Source organism: Apus apus, chromosome 3 (assembly GCF_020740795.1).
Source record: "Apus apus isolate bApuApu2 chromosome 3, bApuApu2.pri.cur, whole genome shotgun sequence".
NCBI classification, from domain to species: Eukaryota; Metazoa; Chordata; class Aves; order Apodiformes; family Apodidae; genus Apus; species Apus apus.
The window spans coordinates 110,996,818-111,017,787 of record NC_067284.1 but is presented as its reverse complement, the minus strand read 5'-3'; the positions used below and the strand labels follow the sequence as shown (position 1 = coordinate 111,017,787).

The 20,970-nt window shown below is 44.7% G+C and overlaps 1 protein-coding gene across 4 annotated transcripts in view; it reads left to right on the top strand.

Annotated features, from left to right (window-relative positions):
• KLHL29 (kelch like family member 29) overlaps positions 1 to 20,187 on the top strand; it is a 391,974-nt gene extending 371,787 nt beyond the window's left edge. For 3 of the 4 annotated variants that reach the window (XM_051615176.1, XM_051615178.1, XM_051615175.1), the window contains 2 exons: positions 5,808 to 5,952; positions 17,870 to 20,187. In XM_051615176.1, coding sequence (XP_051471136.1) covers positions 5,808 to 5,952; positions 17,870 to 18,053 — 329 coding nt within the window. In that variant the 3' untranslated portion in view covers positions 18,054 to 20,187. The remainder of the gene's footprint in view (positions 1 to 5,807; positions 5,953 to 17,869) is intronic. The other variant, XM_051615177.1, reaches the window with a different exon arrangement.
• Positions 20,188 to 20,970: the final 783 nt, after the last annotated feature.

The window sequence follows — 20,970 nt, the reverse complement described above, 5'->3', positions numbered from 1 at the left end:
TGGTTAAGGTCACCTCAGAGATCGGTGAAACTCATTTGACCTCAAATAGGACAACAGGTTATTTAAAAACACCTCAAGCATGCTCAGATATGCAACAGTAGATGCAGGTATTGAAAGTAGCCAAGGTCTCTGGAGATTTTTAGACCAGTGGTATCTGTGTCAAGTCACTGTGGAATTTTATGATAGTGAATTGAACACAGCATGGGATGTTTGAACCCAACAGATCCATCTCTTTCAAAGTTTTGTGTGCCAGCCTAACCCAGAGCAACACTGGCATCAGCCATGGCAAGGGAGAGTCATTTTTTGGCTTGTCTGAGTGGAGGTGAAGCAGGCTGGGCTGACACACTGCCTGTGCAAAGATAGGGAGTGGGGACTGATAGTGTGTTCACACAGCTCAGCCCCTGCTGTCTTCTACCTGGAGTTCTTCTAGGAATAAGCAGCAAATTCATGCCCAGTTTCCATGTATTCTTTAGCCTTCACCTTCTAGGAGGTGTTGGGATGTGGATGCCTGTGTGCAGTAGGTATGACAGTGACCAACACATTGCACATGGCTGCTGTGGTAGCATTTGGGTGGGTGCTGGTTACACACATCCATGTTTGGAGAGAAGAGGGTCTTTCTCAGTGCCCCATCCTTTGCCCCACGTCTGTCCTCCCTGCCTTGGGAGCTGGCAGATGTTCTCGCAGCAGCATAGCCCACAGTTTGATGTTACTGGAGGAATGGAACTTCCCAGGGCTTCCCCATTGCGTGGTTTAGATAAACCACCTTGCACACTCCCTTTTTGTGTTTTGACCTATAAGAAGTTTGCTGCTGTTGAGCCGAAGTCCTACAACAGTAAATGAACCAGGGCTACATAGTTGCAGCACCTGCCTTTCCATTTCTTGCCAAGCTGTCCTGTATAGCTCTGCTAAAAATGTATTTCATGCTCAGCTTCCTGGGGTTTGTCTTGTTCAACAAGATGGCCACAGACATGCTGAAGTTCATGATTGTAAGTAAGCCTAATTGTCTTGTCACTGCCTTTTTAGTTCACTTTCTGCCTTTGTGCCAGGCCACTAAAATATAACTTTTTTGCTACATGAACAGGCAGTGTCTATATTGGTGGAATTACAAGTTTTTATTAATGTTTCTGGATTGTAAGAAAACTGCTATTAAATTTTAAAATCTGAGGAGAACTGTGGGGACACAGAGGTCAAAAATCCGTGAGCATTTCTGGTTTCTAATCAATGTATCTAGTTTCTCACCACACCTTTTACTGCTGCAGTGATGTGTCTGATCAAAGTGGAACAATCACAGAGCTAAGAATGCAAGAAAACAGCATTAGCAGTATCTGTGCATTTTTGCTGCACTGTCCCATGACTTATTTCAGTTAAAATCCATAATCATTCCCATGCATTTATATTTGGACTTTACAAGAAAAATCAGGTGTATGTCTTGGCCCTCCCTCCAATGCCAGTAGTTCAGTATCTGTGTGTGGGTTTGGCTGGCTCTCACCTAGAAGTCTCCAAGCAGCATGTGTTTCATCTCCTCCTTCAACATATTTTTCTTCCCATGACTAGTTCCTAGTAGTTTTCTGAATTTTACTTTCCTTTGCCTCACCCATTTCTCCTCTGTATTTGCTGTATCCTCTCTTCAGAATGTTTTTTTCCACTCCATGACATGTTTCCTCAACAAATACTCTGCCCTCCACCCAGCCAAGTCAGTATTTTTATGTTTGCCCTTCATCAGTTGTCCTCCCTTTCACTTCATACCACCACCTCATCCGTGTGGCCACGCTTTGTCCAGCTCTCTTCAATTCATCATAAATACGACGCTGAAACTGCCCCCCGTGGCTCTGCTTTGGCACAGCTCATCCCTACACGTGCATCAAATGTGGTGTTTGCAAGTGAGGACCCTCAACTTCGGGGGGCTCTGGGGAGGGTTTGTGCATGTAGGAGAAATGAGCTAACAGAAGAGCACCCTGCCAGAAGGGCTGACATCTGAGACTGTCCCGTTAATTGCAGTAGCTGCGCTTTGGCCCCACGAGGTATTTTACAGATCAGATCACAGTCTCCCAGCTGCCACAGGATGGTATCTTATCCATTACTGTGCCATTCTTGAGCTTGTCTGCATAGTATTCAGGGAGGGGAAGAGGCATTACTATTAAAATAGATTTAGTTTCTATTAACTAGGCTCCTTTCTCCAATCTGTTTCATCATGTGCATCAACCCGCCTGCCCGCACCTGCAAGGAGACCCTTTTTGTTGGTCTTGTATCTGGACTGGTGACATGCCAGCATTTCTTCCTCCTGATAGAAATGTTCAGCTAGCTTGGTTTTAATAACCTTTCTCCATATAAATTGCTGCTGCCACTCATTGCAGTGTCACTTCAGTCCCTGACCGAGCACTTTACTGGAAGGCAACATAAGATATTTAAGCAAGCAGGACTGTGCTACTTGACCATATAATATGCCAAGAGATACAAGAGCCACAAAACACATCACAGACAGCATGCTGTCATTACTGAGGAGCACACCAGCAGGTTAAATTATCAGCCCCATGTGAAGTACACCTCTGGCTCAAGGATTGTCATTGAGTGCATAGCCCTCCTGGCAATGACCTGCCACTAGAATAGAAATACTTGCATATTTTTCTATAGCAACAGCAAATGCGAATGATGTTATTATGTTATCCACTTGGAGAGAAGACTTCCTTTTATCTATTATTTCCTTTACATTTATTCTGCCTTTTAATCTCAAGTGTGCTTGCTGTCCTGGACAAATCCCATTTAAGATTTTCCAGCCTGAAATGGATTACTGTATCCGACAGCCTCAATACTTGAATTTTGGAGAGGCAAGAAGGCTGCTTCTGCTTTCATGCTTCCTCTCCCTTCTCTTCCTTCACTGTGGCAGGATTTTGAAATAGCCAGTGTCCCAGCTGTATCCCACAGTAAGCTTCTGACCCATAGGAGCTCATGTTCATGCCCAGCAGCACTGTCAGAAAAGCCCCACCAGGACATGCTTTTGCAAAATTAGCCCCAGTCAACAACCTGAGACTATGAGCATGTAAAGGACCTCCAGCTGCAACAGAAGTTGGAGCACTCTTGTGAGTAGTTGTATGAGGTTACCAAGCCCTGGAAAGGACAACACTGTGGGGAGGGTGTGGGTAAGACCTAGGATGAAATAAGGTTAAAGGCTGAAGGTGGTCATCCACACCTAGGTAGCAGAAATGACAGCTTCAGTTTTTCAAGATCTCTGTATCCATGAATAATTTTTGCCTCCATGGTAGCAAAACAAACATAAAACCCACTGTTCACTCTCTATCTGTCTCTGGAGGGGTGTCACTCCTCTCTTTCTGATGTATCTTCATCAGGATCAGGAGACTTCTCCCTGAACTTCTCCCTTCCTGAAAGAAAAAGCAGAGATTTCTCTCTTTCTCTAGCTCAGGCTTTCTTTATACCAATTTCTCAAATTGTAGCTAAAGCCAAAAGCAGTAAAAGGACAACAAATAGGTGATGTATTGAAAAATTGATGAAAATCAAACACAATGTGTCTTACAAAGAAAGAAAAAGAACACCAGGCTGTCTGCCTATTTGAAAAGAAAAAAAAAAAAAAAAGTCACTATAAAAATAACCAAGAGGGGTTCCCTCTTTAAGCAAAAGGAGAGTGAAGTCACTGATTCATTCTCCTGAGAATCCGCTGTGTCTGCCTTGAGGGAGCCCCAAATAATTTCCCTGTGAGATTTGGGAGCTGAGGTTTTGTGGATTTATTTATTTTTTTTTTCCCTTTTTATGCAAGAGTTTCATTCTCCTGCAAAACACTGATCGTGGAAGGAAGAAAAATTTAACAAGCAACCAAAAAAAAAACCAACAAACCCCAACCCAGGAAGATGTGATAATTAAATACGGAAAATTTCTGATGAGTGTCTTAACTGGAAAAATTGTCACATATGCAAGTCTGATTTGGAAAGGGATGTGAGCTGGGTTGTTAGGACAGATAAGTCTTTCTGATGAATTATAGTGGCTCAGTGGCACTGAGAAGAAACTGAATACTCCTTGTTCTATTTTCTGGATGAATTAGTTTCTTCCCATCTGTTCCCAAGGATCAGTGACATTTTCCTAATACATCCGTGGTTTTTTTGACATATGCCTGTAGATACTCAGCGTAATAGGAGCCCAGCTTGAACCCATAACATGTTTTGCCTGTTTTCATGCATGTGCTGATGTGGGGTGAGATGAACTGAGCCAGGCCACCCCGTGGCCATGCTAGAACAGAAGCAGACACCACAAAACCATTATTTGCCTTCTAGTTTAACCAGTTCAAACCACAGTTATGGAAATTATCTCTCTTCTGGGGGTGTTCATCAGCTTTTGCTTAGCTCCTGTCAAATTAAAACTCTTTTCAAATGTTTAATGGAATAAGGTGGTTTTACAAGAACCTCAGGGTTACAACGCCAGTCACACAAGAGGTGAGTCAATGCCAAAAGTGAAGCTGCCAAGGCTGGTTTTAGCCCATCTCTTTCTGTGTTCATAAAAGGACAGAGACATAGTCTCTGGGAGGACCATACAGACCCTTCAACACTACAAAGAGGCCATTACAGGAGATATAAGACCACAGTGAAAATGATATTGCACCTCCTCTCCAGGGCACTGCCCCCAGCTCCCCACACTCACAGGGGGGTTGCAGGGGCTGAAGGCAACTGGGCAGATCCTCTACTGGAGATGCAAGAGGATCAACCTTTTCTAATCATACAAAAATTCAGATTTTGGAGAGGCTTTAACTTACAACTAAATATGGACAACTTGTATGTGTCCCCCAACAGCAGGATAGGCACCCAGACCCAGACCCATGTGTCTGCTTCACACCCCAGAGGGCTTAGGCACTTGCTTCTTAAAGAACTGGTTGTGAGGCTTTTTTAAACTCAAATAAAGCAATTTATTTTCCCATCTTTTGTTCCCAGACACTGCTGATTGGTTTCACTGAAATGTTGATTAAAAAAAAATGGTATAGCTTCAAGACAGACACCATCATGAGAAATTTCAGCCCAACTGGCTCATATTTAATAATGTGCATATGGTGTGCTAGCAGCATACGGGACAAGTCAACTAATTAAATTAGAATTATTTTACTTGATAATTTGTGGTTCATTCTACCAGTATTTCTAATAATGCCATATCTAACACAAGAGTTTTAAAGCATCTTTGGAAACTCTGTTTGAGTGTGACTTAGGATAAGGGACTTGGTTTCCTTTCAAACCCTAACCTGACAGAGTTTGTTGTTGAAGTACAGGACTGCTTGGAGGTACAGGCACATTGCAAAATAAAAATGCAGGTGAATTTACAAGGCAGATGAAGGGGAAAAGAAAGTCAGGGCTCAGAAAATCTTCTGCATTATGTGGGTGACCTTCCCACAAGCAAAAACAGAAAACAAAAGGGTATTGGATATTATTGAGCAGGTCTCAGTACTCTTCTGTACTTAGCTGCTGCACAAACATGGGAAGCATCTGAGCTAAAATTTACAGCAACTGTGAAACAACTTGACATCTTAATTTTATATGTAAGAGTGACTCCATTAGGCTTTGGGAGAGGATAATTGTACTTCACCAGTTTAGAGAGAAGCGTGTACTGCAGGATGAAGGACTGATGAACTTTAGAAGTGCCTTTGAGAACTTGGAGAGAGAAGAACAAGACCAGGAAAGCTTTCCTCATTTTTCTTTCCCCAGCCTTGGAGATGTAGAAAAACGTGACTTATCTGTAAATAAGGGGAATGTATAAATAAGAAAACAGTCTCCAAACCTGAGCCTAAAACTGATCTCAGTGTTGCTTTCCATTGACAGATAACAAATATGCTCCTGCAGTCACTCTCAATGGGTTCATCTTTATTCTTGGAGGAGCTTATGCACGAGCAACCACCATCTATGACCCAGAGAAAGGCAATATTAAAGCAGGTCCCAACATGAACCACTCCAGACAGTTCTGCAGGTGAGAAAAACCAATAAAACTGAATTACCGGTGCCTTAATGCTTTCTGGTGATACGTGAGCTCACACCACCTAAGAGTGAAGGGGAGAGGGGAAGGGAGGTGTGTCCATCTGGGGGTTTGCCTCATCTCTTTTTCATACGTGTTCAGGGACACAGCATTTCCCAAAGGGTGCCTCCAGGGCTCTGCAGTGTCTTCACATCCAGGCACGATGGATCAGGGGGAGGGATGTGTGTGTGTGTGTGTGTGTGTTGGGCTCCTCCAGCAGACTGCAGGGACGCTGTTTCCCTCACTTTGCCATGTGCAACCAGAGGATGCTGTAGGAGAGACTGCCCGTGATGTGGAACATGTTTTTGCTAACTACCTATAAGATCCTTGGAAGAAAAAAAAAAAACAAAACACTGAGTGAGCACCACACACTGCTATTAATTATTATTTATTACGTGCTTCTGATTGCTTTTTGGGCTTGGTTCCCTGATCCCGGTCACGGGTTTAGCAAACTTCCCAAATTGGCTGACAAAAATAAAACTTGGCGCCCACTGCAGGTACTGGCAGAACTTAAAGGCTTCTTAAAAAAGTACTACGTGGCTGTTAGAGGAAGACAGGCTTGTTTCAGGCTTCCTGCAGCAGCAGCAGCAGCAGCAGCTCCTCAGAGCAGCTCCCCACGCCAGGACAGGCTGAGCTCTGGGTTCCCGGGGGAAAAGCCCTCCCTGCCCTGGGGTGAGAGGCTGTTCCCGAGCTCCCACGCAGCAGCGCCTGGTGGCACGAAGCAAAACCGGGACGGAAGGGTTATGCCAGGCAAGTTCCCCGGCAAAACACCGGCTGGGTTGGAAGGAGGAGCAGCGAGGGCAGCAGGCAGGACCCCACGGACCCGCAGCCCCCAGGCGCTCAGCCCAAGGGCTCTTCCTACCCCCGTCCTAAAAACACCTCCGCGTTCTCACCTCTTGGCGTTTAACCTTTCCCTTTGGTGCGGATGAGAAATTTCCTTTTTAAGAAAGCACGCTCGGTTTCTCTCTTCTGGCAGCTGTGGCTTTTTTTTTTCCCTTTTTTTTTTCCCCTCTGGTTTTCTCCCTTTTTTCCCTTTCTTTTCCCAACTTCCCGCGCGCCCTCTCTTGGCGGCCGAAGCGCCTTTTGTTGGAAGCACCAGAGTCAGACACAGTCTGTCCCAAGCGCTGCCACCCTGCGTGTCCTGCCCTGAGATCAAGTCTTCCTTGTCCCCTCCACTCCAGCAGGAGGAAAAGCAGAATGAGAAGGAGCCTGCAGTGCTCAGGCAGCTGCTGATGATACTTTTCTCCTGAAAACCAGAAATAAAGGGTAGGATCCAGCTCAGGATTAGAGCCCTAACCAGTAAAATGAAACATGAGGGACTTGGAACACTTGAAACATTCCTGTGCCTTCCCATAGAGAGGGATGAACTGCTCTTTGATCATCTCCGTTTTCTAAAACAGAACAAAAATCTGTTCATTAAATATCTGGAATACACTACAAGAGAAATTGCATAGTTGTAGTGATTTTCAGCAAGGGCTGTTAGCTGAGCATCTCTGCTGAAAACTTCCCAAGGTTTTAACATGAAGGGACACTTGGCTCTGCACCCTGCAAAAGGGAAACCAGTGGAAGACCTTGTGATGGACCAAGGAGAGTAAACCAGTGGCCTAAATACTAGTTGCTTCTTAGGCACCCTAATAAACTGGCTTTCCTTAAGTAGAGTATGACACCCATTAGTAAAAAGTAACTTCAGACTTTATTTTTTTTTTCCAAAGCTTAATGCAACAGTGAGCTGGAAATGTACATTTATAGTCACCAAAAAAAAATAAATAGTTCAGTACATCCCAGTTGGATGCCAAAAAAGGCACCATTTCAAAAATCCTTAAATGTGCTGGGCAACAATCAAGGAAAAATATTTCAGCCAAAAGAGTACGTGAGAGCTGTGATCAAAACAAAATAAATCAGGAGGTATGGAAATAGGGAAGATGGGAAGTTAGCAGGAGCAAGTATAAGGTAGAGGTTAAAAACTGCTGCTACAGGGGGCCAAGGGAAGCAAAGAGCCAATAGGAGGGAAAAGAAAGGCACTTGAAACCAGTGGGATCAAATTTGTAATTTCAATTGGTTATAAAAGTTATATGAGGCAGCAAAGTGTAGCACAGACCAATCGGGTGGGGATTTCTCATCTGTATTTGGAAGGGAGAAAGAAGGTTTGGTTCCATACTCTGCTGCGAGGGGACCAGAAGCCGTCACCGGCGGCTGCAAGGAAATACGTGAATGAAAAAGGTCAGAAATTAAGTACTCAAATCAGGCAACTCGGCTGCCTGAGACACAGGTGTCTTTAGAGACTTCACTGGGAAGCTGTTTTGAACCACTAATGTTGATTTTTAATAACTCTTGCAGTGCAGGATGGATTAGGGCACTGTCAAAGTGTCACCACGTTTTGAAAAGGTGAAAGGGAGAATCTTAGCACAGCAATTAATTTTGCAAAGTGCCAGCATCAGGCTAAGTGGTCTCACTTAGCTTCCTGTTGGTCCTCTGCAAAATACCAGAGTGATTAATTTGAGGTTTCATCAACAAACAACTATAAACTAATAATACAATGAACAGCAATCAATGTGCTTGCTTGGAAAATGAGTCTTGTTAAACCAACCTGTTGTCTTTCTGGTTTTTGGGGGAGGAATTCTTGCTCTTTCTTTTGGCTTTTAATAAAACATGCCTGGCTGCTAAAGACAACTGTGATGCTATAACATAGTGTGATTTCTCCAAGGTATTATGGCTAGTATTATATGGAATTAACAAGGCACACATTAGAGAGATTAAATCTGTTTCACTGACAGATCTCAAAATGTAGTTGTTAATGAGAAGATATCAGTGAGCAAGGCCACTGGTAGCAAGCATTGATTCTTCTTCAGTATTATTGAATGTATCTGCCAACAATCCATGCACTAGAAAATCTCCCCTGGTAAAGGCTGCAGGTGGCATAACACTTGGTGGGTAAGAAGTATGACAGAAGGAACTGTTTTAGCCAGTTATCTGCATTTCTCAGTCTCAAGTGAGCAGCAGTAGTTTAAATGCAAAGTAACACGTGGAGGAAGTGCAGTCGTGGGCTGTACATACCAGCCCTGCTCTCCTTAGATAGTCAGGAACTCAGAGGAGGACATAAAGAAGGCCACTCTCAGCTACAAAATGTGGCTGTCATTGCAGGACAGTGGATGAAGTGTCAATGCAATATTTGATATATAATACGAGCCCTAAAACTGAAATGAAAACAGCTGGGAAGAGAGAGGTGCTGCTGCGAGATGAGTGCAGGACACAGGTCCATGCATCAGCATGTGGAAATACCAGCAGGAATTCAAAGGGAAGCTGCAAAAATGACCCCGGGTTGCAAATCAAATCTTTGACATGAGATTTAAGTTTATCAAAGAAAGGCTGAGAGGTGACTCGATCCCTGGGAGCAAGTGGAAAAGCTTTCAGTCTCGCAAACAAAGGAGAAGCAGGTTGCAAGGGCTAGGAAGTCAAATTCCACATCTCAGCCTTGAAGTGAGGCACTTCCCCAGCAGCAAGGGTAATTAAACAGAGAACCAGCAAGGGAGGGGGAGAACTCACCAGCACTCATTGTTTTTAAGAGGAGATTAGATACATTTCCAAGAGAGATGCTGCCTGGGGAGAAGTCCATGGCCTGCCTATACACAAGCTCAGATTAAGCACAGAGCTCCCTTCTGGCCTTAGTCTATGAATCTATAAATTCCTCATTCCACTCATTAGCATGGATCACAAAAAAACATGGTTTAAAAGCAGCAACATAAACAACTTAAAAATTAACTGCATGCTATTGATCTCCTCTCACCAGGAGTCACTCGATACCGAATTTGCTGGGAAAAATCTTGACCACATGACTTTTATTTTTATCTGCACTGTTTCTACATTAGTGACCAGGGAGCTTGATGGCTTCAAGCACAGGGAAGAGAGATGTGTATGGCTGTCCCTGCATATGAAAAATTAAAGGTCCATTCAAATGGTTTCAATATCAAGTTAAATTACTTTTAATGAAAAATGAAACATACATGGTTCAGGTCTCTAGCTCACAATCACCAGAAGACCAAACTGAGCATCATTTTCAGATTAAGCCTGGCCTGATGGAAGTTAATAAGAAATTCATGTTGACCTAGAGTTAACCCTTTGAGGGATGGTGCCAAATGGGCAAAGACCTGTAACAGGCCTGAAGCATTTTAAAATTCACTGCAAGTTCACACACCAGTCCTGCACATATTCCACTGACATGTGAGGCTGAGGGAAGTATTTGACATTTCCCAAACATCAAGCAAGCATGTCCTGTTTGCCACACAGACCCTGTCTCAGTTTGGCAGCCCCTGTTCATTTTCTGGATCTTTGGAGGCGGTGGCAGCAGCCGACAGGGATGAGGAGCCATAATGATCACACACACCTTGCTCTGCCCAGCTGGACACCTCCCTCCAGGAAGACTTGCAAAGACATCCCTCCCCTTCAAGTGCTGGAGAGTCCTCCCTTTGCAGGCAGGTCCTCTCCCACCCCGCAATGCCCTTCAAGGCTTGCTTTTTCCACAAGCAAGAAGAACACCAAATGTGCTTCTGTGGATGATTAAAAATTCCATATTCTGCTTGCTTGGGATGCAGGCAGCGTGCGCACAGGCGTGTGCTGCAGAGAGCTCCACGGGGCAGCAGCGGCGGCGAGATGGTGCCAGCAGTAATTCCAGAGCAGCTAATTTAGTACCAGCAATTCCCAACAGACACCAGAAAAACATTTTCTTCCTCCTCCTCTGACTGTTAACCAGTAAGATTTATTAGAGGGTTCTGCTGAATGGAAATCAAAAACTTCGACTCGGGCTTAAGCAGCACAAGAACAGGGTCAGTTTGTAGATGTTTGGTTTGTTTTTTTTTCCCCTTCTTTAAATAAGCCCTTGTTCTTGAACAGCAAAGCCTGGTGTCTCCTGTGCCTTTACTACCAGGCATTGCTCGTGTTTGGCACCAGCCACAGCCCCCCCAGCTGATGCCTTTCCTTGCTGCAAAGTTTGTGGTACCTCTGGGCACTGGAAGGCGTTAGAGCACAGCTTGTTTGGACAGGTATTCTCAGGTGAAGCTATTACAGAGCACCATTCCCTAACGGCCACGTTAAGCCTGCAGACGTGAAGGCCGGTGTGTTCAGCAGGCAGCGTTTCCAGCTGGAAGTGTTTGCGGTCCAAAAGGGAAAACCAGAGACTCTTCCAGCATATCTGGAAGGAGACGCGTGGCTGGGATTTGTGCTCCATGGGCAGCAGATGAGAACTGCAGGACCAGACTCCTAGCAATAATTCCTATAGCAGTTCATGACATGAAGGATCTCGGCGTGCGCTAAAGCGCAACGGAGACAGGCAGAGCACTCGGGCCGTTCCTGACAGGCGACGGGCTCCGGAATGAAGCAGGGCTGGATTTCAGCAACCAGTAACCATGCCACATGATGGGTTTGGATCATTAGCAAGGAAAAGTACTCACGGAGTAGAGGAGAATATAACTGGAGCTTGGCCAAAACACCCACACTAATAATCCCGCTCCAAGAAGTGGCATGATATCCTCCTAATTGAGCAGGACTAATCTGGACCCTCATTTATCCATCTCATTGTGAAGATGACACCTCTGGCAGCACAACCAGGGCCACCCGAGCTCCAGCCCTCTCAAACATAACACCCTGGCTGCCAACCCAGCTGCAAATGACCACGGAGGTTGTCAGCACCTCTGCCAAACCCAGGACAACACCTTGGCACCCTGAGCACTAACTACCCATGGAGATGGGAGTGATGCCTTTCACTCCGGTGTTGCAGGTCTCAGTTCCAGGTCCCCAGGGTCAGCAAGAGCTTACAGAGAGCTTGCAGCTCTGCCCAGTCCCACATGGAACTGCTTCCCACGGGAGCTGCTACCCCCCAGGCTTCACTCATCCTGGTGCTCACTCCACCTAGTTGATGTGCATTGTTCAGTTCCACCTCCATTAAAGACCACCTGAAATCCTAGGGCAGGAAGGAAATTCATCCACTGATAAATGCAGGGATTTTTTTTCTTCTTCCAAGCAGATTCTGTGTATCTAACTGATAATATTTAATAACCTTTATGGAGCTGCTCCAAATAAATTAGTGAGTGCATGTGTGTGCATAGGCAGGAGTGAGGAGGGAGAGGAGCTTTGTGGACTCAGAAGATGTTAAATTTCAGGGAATCAAAACAATATGCTAATTCTTCTGTTTCAAATCCCTTCTACAACCCTAGACATTACAACATAGGATTTTATTTATATTTTCTTTTTCAACATTTCCTGATATGGCTGATATGATCTTTAGGACTAAGCAGGAAATTTTAAAATTATTAGAATAGTAATAAAAATTAACAAACTTGGCTGGTAGTCCCACTGCTTGGTGCTCTGTCTAGCCATCAAGTCTGGGAGAGGGAAGGGCTGCAGCAGAACTCCCAGGCACTTGGCTCTCAAACACTCCAGTAAAGAGGCAGTGACATCCTCTGCTTTGGGTTGCTTCCAAATTACTGCCCTTCAGGAGACTCTAAGATGCTTTTGAATGAAACATGGAGGGTCCATAACACTCTTGGTGGGAAGGTGGTCACCAAGCCAATGGCAGCAATTAAAGCAGCACCTTCAGGTGTGATTAAAAACGTTGATTAAAAAGCAGTGCAAAGTCAAAAGCAGCAACAAAGGCAAAGAGGATCCTGGGCAACATCCACAGGGCTGTTACAAGCAGAGACAGAGATGTGGTCAGCCCACTCTGCTCAGCATTTGTCACCCACACCAGGAGTACAACGTCCACTTCAGGTGCCACAGTTCGAAAAAGACATGGACAGAGTGGGGAGGGTCCAAAGGAGGGCCACAAAATTAATTAAAGGGCTGGAGAACCTGCCTTATGAGGAAGGATTGAAGGAATTAGGTCTCTTCTCCCTCGAGAAGGCTCAGAGGGACCTCACACAGGATTCCAGCACTTAAAGGGCAGCTACAAGGAGGACAGAAGCTCTGGCTTCACAAGAAGCCATGTGGCGAAGACAAGAGGCAACAGGTACAAGGAGAGGCTTAATCTCAATGTAGGATTTTTTTACAATCATCCAATAGAACAACCTCACCAGGGCTGTGGTGCAGTCCCCATCGTTGGAGGCTTTCAAGACACAACTGGAGGGGGTGCTGGATCATCTCTTCTAGTGTCCCTGTCCCGTGAAAGGTTAGACCAGGTGGTCTTCTGAGATCCTCTCAACCTGGATTCTTCTATGATTGTATAATTCAATGATTGGTTTTCTCCATCAAATCTTTTAGTGGCCAGAGAGGGATCCTCTCTGCCACCTGTTGGCTCAAGCTGGGCAAGGACTGCAAGGTGGGTAGGCAGAGAAGAGAAGGCAGATTATTTATATTATATCATATCATATTGTATTTATTATATCATATTTATTATATTCACAGAATGTGTTCATATTATACAAGCATTCCAACCATGGCCAGCCAGGCCCCCACCAGCCCTTGGTGCAGCTCAGCTTTATTGGGGTTTTCTTAGGAGTGTGATTCACAGCTTCGTGGAGGTCAGCAGATGGCCTGGAGTAGTGGTGGCAATGCCAGGGGACAGTCACAGCGTGATCCTCTGGCACGGCTCATGGTTTGGGCAATGAGGAGTGAATGGGCTGCAGGATGAAGCCTCTCTAGTGAACCACAGTAATTACCAGGGCAGTAGAAAGCAGGGTTGTTAGCCTGCTGGGTACTAATTAGCAAAATGCCGAAATAGAATCGTAGAATGTCTTGGATTGGAAGGGACCTCTAAAGGTCACCTAGTCCAACCCCCCCTACAATAAGCAGGGACATCTCCAACGAGATCAGGTTGCTCAGAGCCCCATCAAGCCTGACCCTGAATGTCTCCAGGGATGGGGCCTCCACCCCCTCAGTAGGCAACCTGTTCCAGTGATCCACCACCCTCATGTAATAATAGAAAACGTATCTTCCTGGAAGGAGTGGATGAAGTGACCTCCATTCTCACACGTTACCTTCACCCCAGGATGCTGCTGGAGAGATGGGGTCTGGCTGTTCCTTAGCTGGTGAGGTCAGTGCTCCCAACACTGCTGGAGGGTCTGTGTCCCCACAGCCAGGCTCTGTGGTGCTGAGCTTCCTTTCTCCTTCCCAGGAGCTGACAGCCTGTAATCATTTTATCTCTCAGGATTAATGGCACCAAGCAATAAACGCGCATCCTAATTATTGTAATTATTTCTTTCTTTGTACGTCAGCCTTGGTAATGATGTTTTTACAGCTGATGGGATGGAAAGGAGGGGAGACAAGAAATATTGTCACAGTAATGAAGAAAGAGCAATGAGCATACTCCTTTCCACTCACTTTCTTCAAGGTTTCAGAGCCCTCTTGAGTTTTCTATTCCCTAAGGTCCTAGAAATTAGCAGTGATTGTCCTAATAGTGCAAAGTAGCAGCAGTCTAGGACTAAATTTCTAATTGATCTTAAGTACCTACCTGCCACTTAGCCTGAAGATGCCTGAATGTCTCTAAATTCCCCAGCACATTTAAGTACCTGCTGTGCACTGAGAACTGCCTGTTTCCTGAGAGCAGGAGCAGCTCCCTGACTTCACCTCAGGCATGACTCACCAGCTAAGCTTTGTGCCAATCTTAGCTGTGGGAATTGCATTCAGAGGGGGCAGAAGTTGCTCTAATCACCATTTAAAATTCATACTGTCTTTCCAAAGGTGGAGTTCAGCAACCGTTTCTTCCCCAATGCATTAGCACCATGATGGGAGGCTACAGTACTGAGCTGCTCATCCCAGCTGCTGGGCAGGAATTATTTTCCAGTGTAGCCCAGGTGCTGGAGAACATCTGCCCTCCTGCTATAGCCCCTGATCCAGAGCACGGAGGGGTGGAACCTGTGCCCAGATCCTTTTGGGAAGGTGTGCTTGGCTACTCAGCTGCTCGACAGTGGCAGCAGCTCTGGCTTAGAGTAGCTGCTAATTGTGCCACAGAGGAGGCTTTACTAGAAGAGAGGGAGGCAGCTGAGACACTACAATTTGCGAAGCACCCACGTCCCTGTTGTAGACCTGACACGAGGTGCCCAAGGGGATGCCAGGGACTTGCAGCCAGACTTCAGCTGTGCAGCCCACAGCCAGCTAGGAAGGGCTGGTGGCTGCTTGGCTTCTGTTCCCAGGGTCACCTACGGCATAGATGGAAAGGTCTCAGCACAGGGTCCTCCCTCTGTCCATTCCCTTCTTCCCACCCAGATCAAATGCTCCACAGAGCAGTCTGCTCAGGTAATAAGCATTAAAGATTAGACAGGGCCTGTATGTAAGTGGTAACAGCCACTAAGGTCCTCTCCTGTGCTGGTGGGAGGTGCTGTCATCTACACCAGTGTTTCTACATCAGTAAATTAAAACTTAGCTGAGGGCCTTGCTCATCAACACTGATGGAACAGGCCCCAGGCTCCGTGCACCGCACCAGCATCTCTTGTAATTACCCATTAGTGGTAAATTTGAAGTCAGATCTTTCTCTGGGGATCTTTTCTTCTTTTGGGGGGAGATTCTTTGATTTTTCCCGCTTCTCCCAACAAAGTGGCTACATGAATCCATTTGGGTTTTTTGGGTCAAGCTGTTACAGGATATTTTTTTAATAACCACCTCTGAACACTGGACCCACTTCTGCCCAGCATATCCCAAACCATATCCCAATTGAAATAAGCTTCCATCTCCTTCAGCTTCACTCTTAAGAAAACAAAGTGAAACACAAACAGCAACCACTGCCCCATGGCTTCATTTCTGATCTCTCCTGTGCTGGTTTCAGCAGCCCCTCCACCACATCAGGAATGTTCCTGCTTGGGCTGGGACCATCCTCTTCCCTCCTCATGATGTATTCTGCAAGCTGTAATTCCCAGCCTGTCTTGCTTTAAATAGTAACTTGTTCCAGCATAGAGGAGGGCTCCTCACCCCCCAACAAACAGCTTAAGTCCTAAACCATGGTTTAATTTGCTCTTTTGTCTGGTTTACTGGGTGGGCTCCATGCTGGCCATAGAGACCTCAGCCCTGGCAGGAGTCCCTATGGGCAGTGCCCCCCTGCCACCAGCTCCAGCTCCTTTGGAGATAGGCTCCTTGTCTTTCAGAGCCATCTTTCAGGATGACACTTGCTTTACTCAAGTCCTTGTTCTTCCCCCTTTCTCCCTGACGTTTCAAAAATAATTACCAGTGGTTCAGTAAGTTCATTAGCAAACTCCCTAAGGACCCTGGGCTATGTATCATCCAGCCCTGCTGATTTGTGGATAGGCTCTAATCAAGTGTTTCAAGCCTCTCTCTCTCCTTCCTCCTCCTTTCAGATTAACAGTTATTTTGACAAGATTCTCATTATTTCCCATTTCCTGGCAGTACCCAGGGACTAGGCTTATTCGAGTCCTCACTGTTGTCATTGTGGGTTTATTTTTAACCTCAGGCTCTCCTTCTCCACAAGGACATCAGAGTTTTGTGCTCCTCAGAAACGTGTGGCTTTATCAGTGCCATTTTAACCTCAGTTGATCATGGGTCTTCTAGCACTGTCGTCTGCCTTTCTCACTTTTTATCCTCCTTCCTCTCACTGCTCCAAAATTAGCCAGAAGAATTTACTTTGCTTTTACCAAGCCTATAGGGTTACTGCCCTTCTCCACCTTCTTAGATCGATCTCCTTGGCTGCAATTAATTTGTCTTCCCCCCCTCCTCCCCTCTTTTTCTCCCAGCTGTCCTCTGGTGTTTACACACTCTTGAAGTCTCCACTTTCCCTCCCAACACAATCATCTACTGGATGCTCTTGGAAGGGACCTAATCACCAGAAAAGCCACCACCAACTCCATCTAACTTAACATCTTCAAATTTAGCTGGAGGCAAACTTACACTTCACAGCAGATAAAAAGCAGAGCTGTCCCCCCTTTTGGTTCCCCTATGGAGTGCCAAGGCAGCAGGGAGAACACAGCAGCCCTGTGAAGGCCTTTCCTACCCAGCTGCCACTCTCATTCTTCTGCCCTGTCCAAATACACAGACAGGAGCCAAATCCTCCATTGTCCATCTTCATTAGCCGAAAACGAGTGTCACACCCTGTGCATAATTTCTGGAGATGCAGAAGGCTTAAGTGGAAGGAGGAAGAAATGAGACCAAAGGGCAATTTTTCTTTCAAATCCCTTCCCCACCTACACCCCTTCCCTCATATCAAGAGCCTACAGAGCACAGCATTAATCCAACCTCCTTATCCTTGATTTGCCAGACATGTCTGAAGTCAAACACTTCGATTTTTAAAAAGCACCAGGATGTTTTGTTTTCTTTAGATGCCAACATGTAGGTCCCCTGCCAGTCCCTCAGCTGGCCATCCCCAGCCACCAGATCCATGTGCTCCAGGCTGGCTTTCCAATTGACACCACCCTCCCTGGGCATGCCAAGGAGGACAAGTCAGCAGGACCTCTAGGATCTGGTGCCAGAGCACAACAATAGAAGGGCTCTCAAACAGAGCATTTTTTCCTCCACTTTGCAGCATTTATTGATAATTAGAGGAGTAACTTAAAGCAAGAGTTTATTCCAGCTAAGGCAGCAGGGACCCCAGATTGCCTGGATTGCTTTTGCATGTGTGTGGTGTTGCAAGGCCACGTCCTCCTGGTACATTTGCTGCAGATCCCATATGTGGGCTGGAGAAACACCTTTCTTGGACTTGATTTCTGTTGTTTAATTAGAGAAGACATTTACCTGCTTGGCAGGAACACAAAAAGGTTTGATTTGGGGGAGAGAAAGGGTGAGGCAAGAAAAATGCCCACACAGCTTTATACAGATCAGAATGAAAGGTGTATTCATCATTTGCCCCATGTTACAAAAGACTGGGTTTGTTTAAAGCCTAAAAAGAGATTTGTTGGGTAAGAGAACTAACTAAAACTTTATTTATTTTTTTTTAATAATACAGTGCTGTGGTTCTGGATGGAAAAATTTATGCCACTGGTGGGATCGTAAGCAGTGAAGGACCTGCCCTGGGAAACATGGAAGCCTATGACCCTAAAACAAATACATGGACACTTCTACCAAATATGCCCTGCCCTGTTTTTCGACACGGCTGTGTAGTAATCAAGAAGTACATTCAGAGTGGCTGACGTTACCCAGGAGTTGGATGGAGAACTGTTTGTACCTGTTGAAAGCAGGCAAGAAGAATACTACTACTTAAGAAACAGCAGCAGCAAAGCCAGCCAGTGAACATATTGCTCTAAAGTCTTGAATAGTGTCTACATTGAATGTAGAAAAATCATCCTCACCTTTTGGTGAACAAGGAGCAGAGAGCTCCGTGCTATGTAAGATATTGTAACTTCATAACACAAGGGTGTCACTAGATGTTATAGTGGCACTTGTTCTGGACGTCGGCTTTTGGTCAACCCAGGTGCAATAGAATTTCACATATTTTTTAAGCTGGGGAAGAGAGGAAAAAAAAATAATAATAATCTGCATTTTACTTTACAGCTCTAGCTTGATTCTTAAAATAACCATGCAGATTAGTTTTACTATTACACTTTAGGCATCAGTCTATCTGAAAGGTCAAAGTGTCCTTACCACTTTGATTCCTACCTTTGTTTTTAACAAATACCTGCTTTTCAGTACCAGTGACTGAGGGAAACCTTGTGTGACAGATGGCTTATGCTGGTGACAGTCTTCCATCAGATCCAACACATCTTGCAGTTCTCTAGAGCAGAGCCCAGAAGGGGGACGAGGTGGGGGCTGGGGAGAGGAACTGCTAGTGGTAATAAATGCCATGTAAAATGATGAAAACCAAACCAAACGTCTGTTGGGCTCCTGGTGATACGTGTCTGAGGACCTGTGGTCATGCCCACAGGTTTTTTGGGGGGTGGGGAGGGGTTTCGAAACCTTCTCCTCCCAATTTCTGCTGATGAGTGAACTTGGAAGCGTTCGATACCCGTAATGCCAAATTATAACTTCCAGCTCCAGAGGCATTTTCCTGCTACACCCACTGCCTGGGATGGCACCAGGACACGCAGCGTAGGGCGGGATCTCCTCGTTTGCAGCACGCAGGGAAGATGCCTCCAGCTGTGGCCACCTTTTGGCTCTCAGCCAAATCCCTTGCCTTGGGATTTACGCCACTATCTGTAACGTCAAAGTCTGGGAAGTTTTGTTTTGATTTTATTTTTCAAGTTTCCCCCCTAGGTGTGGAAACCTTCTGCTTCTCTTATTGACAAGATTCCAAACACACCGTTTAAATCCCGTGGTAGAAAAACGCGTAGACTTAAGCCCAGTATAAGAGACTTAAAGTGATTACTATGTAGAGTTGTAAGTATATGCACAGCACAGGGGTTATATTTTTATATATATTAAAATATTGTCTATCCAGAGAGCATTGTGATGTGGAAATTCTTTATAAATTTATACATTAAAGGATGAAATGGGAAATGGACTGGGTAACATAGAGGGGGCAGGGGAAAGAATCTTAAAATTCCCAAAAAGGAAGTAACCCCAAGCTAAGGATCGTCTGATTTCTTTCAAAGTAGAGAGAGAAAAGTTGCCATACTTGCCTTTGCAGACTCAAATCCCAACTGCCATGCTGGTAATTCAAGGAGGGTCCCACACAGGGCGTGGATGAGATCTTACAGTCAGTATCTAGCTGAATTTCATACCAAATATGCTAGCCTTTTTATACAGAGGGAGGTCTGCCTACAGCTTTGGGGAAATCAATGCAGATGGTTAGCTAATCATCTTATTTTATTAATAATTTATAAAATTACAAGAATGAAATTTGTATCTTGCAGTATTTAAAGAAAAAGTGCTCAAGTCAGCTGAGTCAAGCTATAGGGTGACTCAAGTCTCCCATTTTGACAGTGAGGTTCCAGCCTTTGTTATGCAGTTGTTTTATTTATTCTTTAAAAGAAAAAAAAAAAATAAGCACAACAAAATTATATACTAGTATGTCATTTAAAGTATTTATGTCAAACAGGGTGCAAGTGTGAACCTAAAGATTGGAGCACAAGTTTCTAACTGCCTGGGGCAGGACTAATTTTAGTGTTGGTGTGTGTCTGCCTCCAAAGGAGGTGCTACCTGTCAGCAAGACCTAAACACATTCAACATTTCCAATTTAGCTTATTTCTTCATTTCTCACACTGGAACAAAACTGGCTATTTCTGTGAATAATATTAAAAACAGGGTTATCTGTAATGGTATTGTATATAGTTTATGTTTACTGTTAAGTTCTTGTTATATTATAATAAATATATTTATAGATCTAGATTCAGCATCCAGATTGGATTAATTTTGTCACAACTGATTAAGAACCAACACTGCATGAACGGTGACTTCAGGTTTCATCCCAGCCATGGATGACAGTGTGCTCATTCCAGCCAGCTTCTTATGCAAATCCAAAAATGTCTGGCCAACATTTAAAGGCTCAGAAGCTTCCAAAATACTTCTATTCTCCTTTTCCAAAAAGTTTTTAGAAGCAAGTTTGGATTTTTATTCAGCAAGACGGTTTCTTTACCTGTTTCCCCAAATTTGCCATTAAATAAAGAGCAAAAGGGCTCAAGACAGTTTACAGAACTAGCTTAAAAAAAAAAAACCAAGCCTACACTTCGGAGTAGCTTTTTGTGTTGTTTTAAATGAAGGTTAGGATTTGCAGTGTACTGCTGCTGTGATGTCTAAAGGTAAAAGCCACTTCTGCTCTGTGGTCAAAATCCCTTCGTATCCAGTGTAACTGTAACTCACTGGATACATCTTTCAGAGAGCACTTAAGTGCAACCATTCCTGGTTTCTTTGATGTGTCATTAGGGTGTCATCTGGTAATTGTAAAACTGGATATGGAACAAAGATGAGCCAAATATAACTAGTCTCAAATGCCAAAGAGATGGAACATTTCAGCTGGATCTTAGGAGGCGGTATCTGTTCTACACATTAAGAGGAAGAATATAAAATCCATTGAAATGGTCTCTGGTTCTTACAGGGTACATCTACACAAGTATTTAGGAGCATGAATTGCTGTTTTAAAACATTTTAGTTGAGGCTTAGTGGCTCATGTTG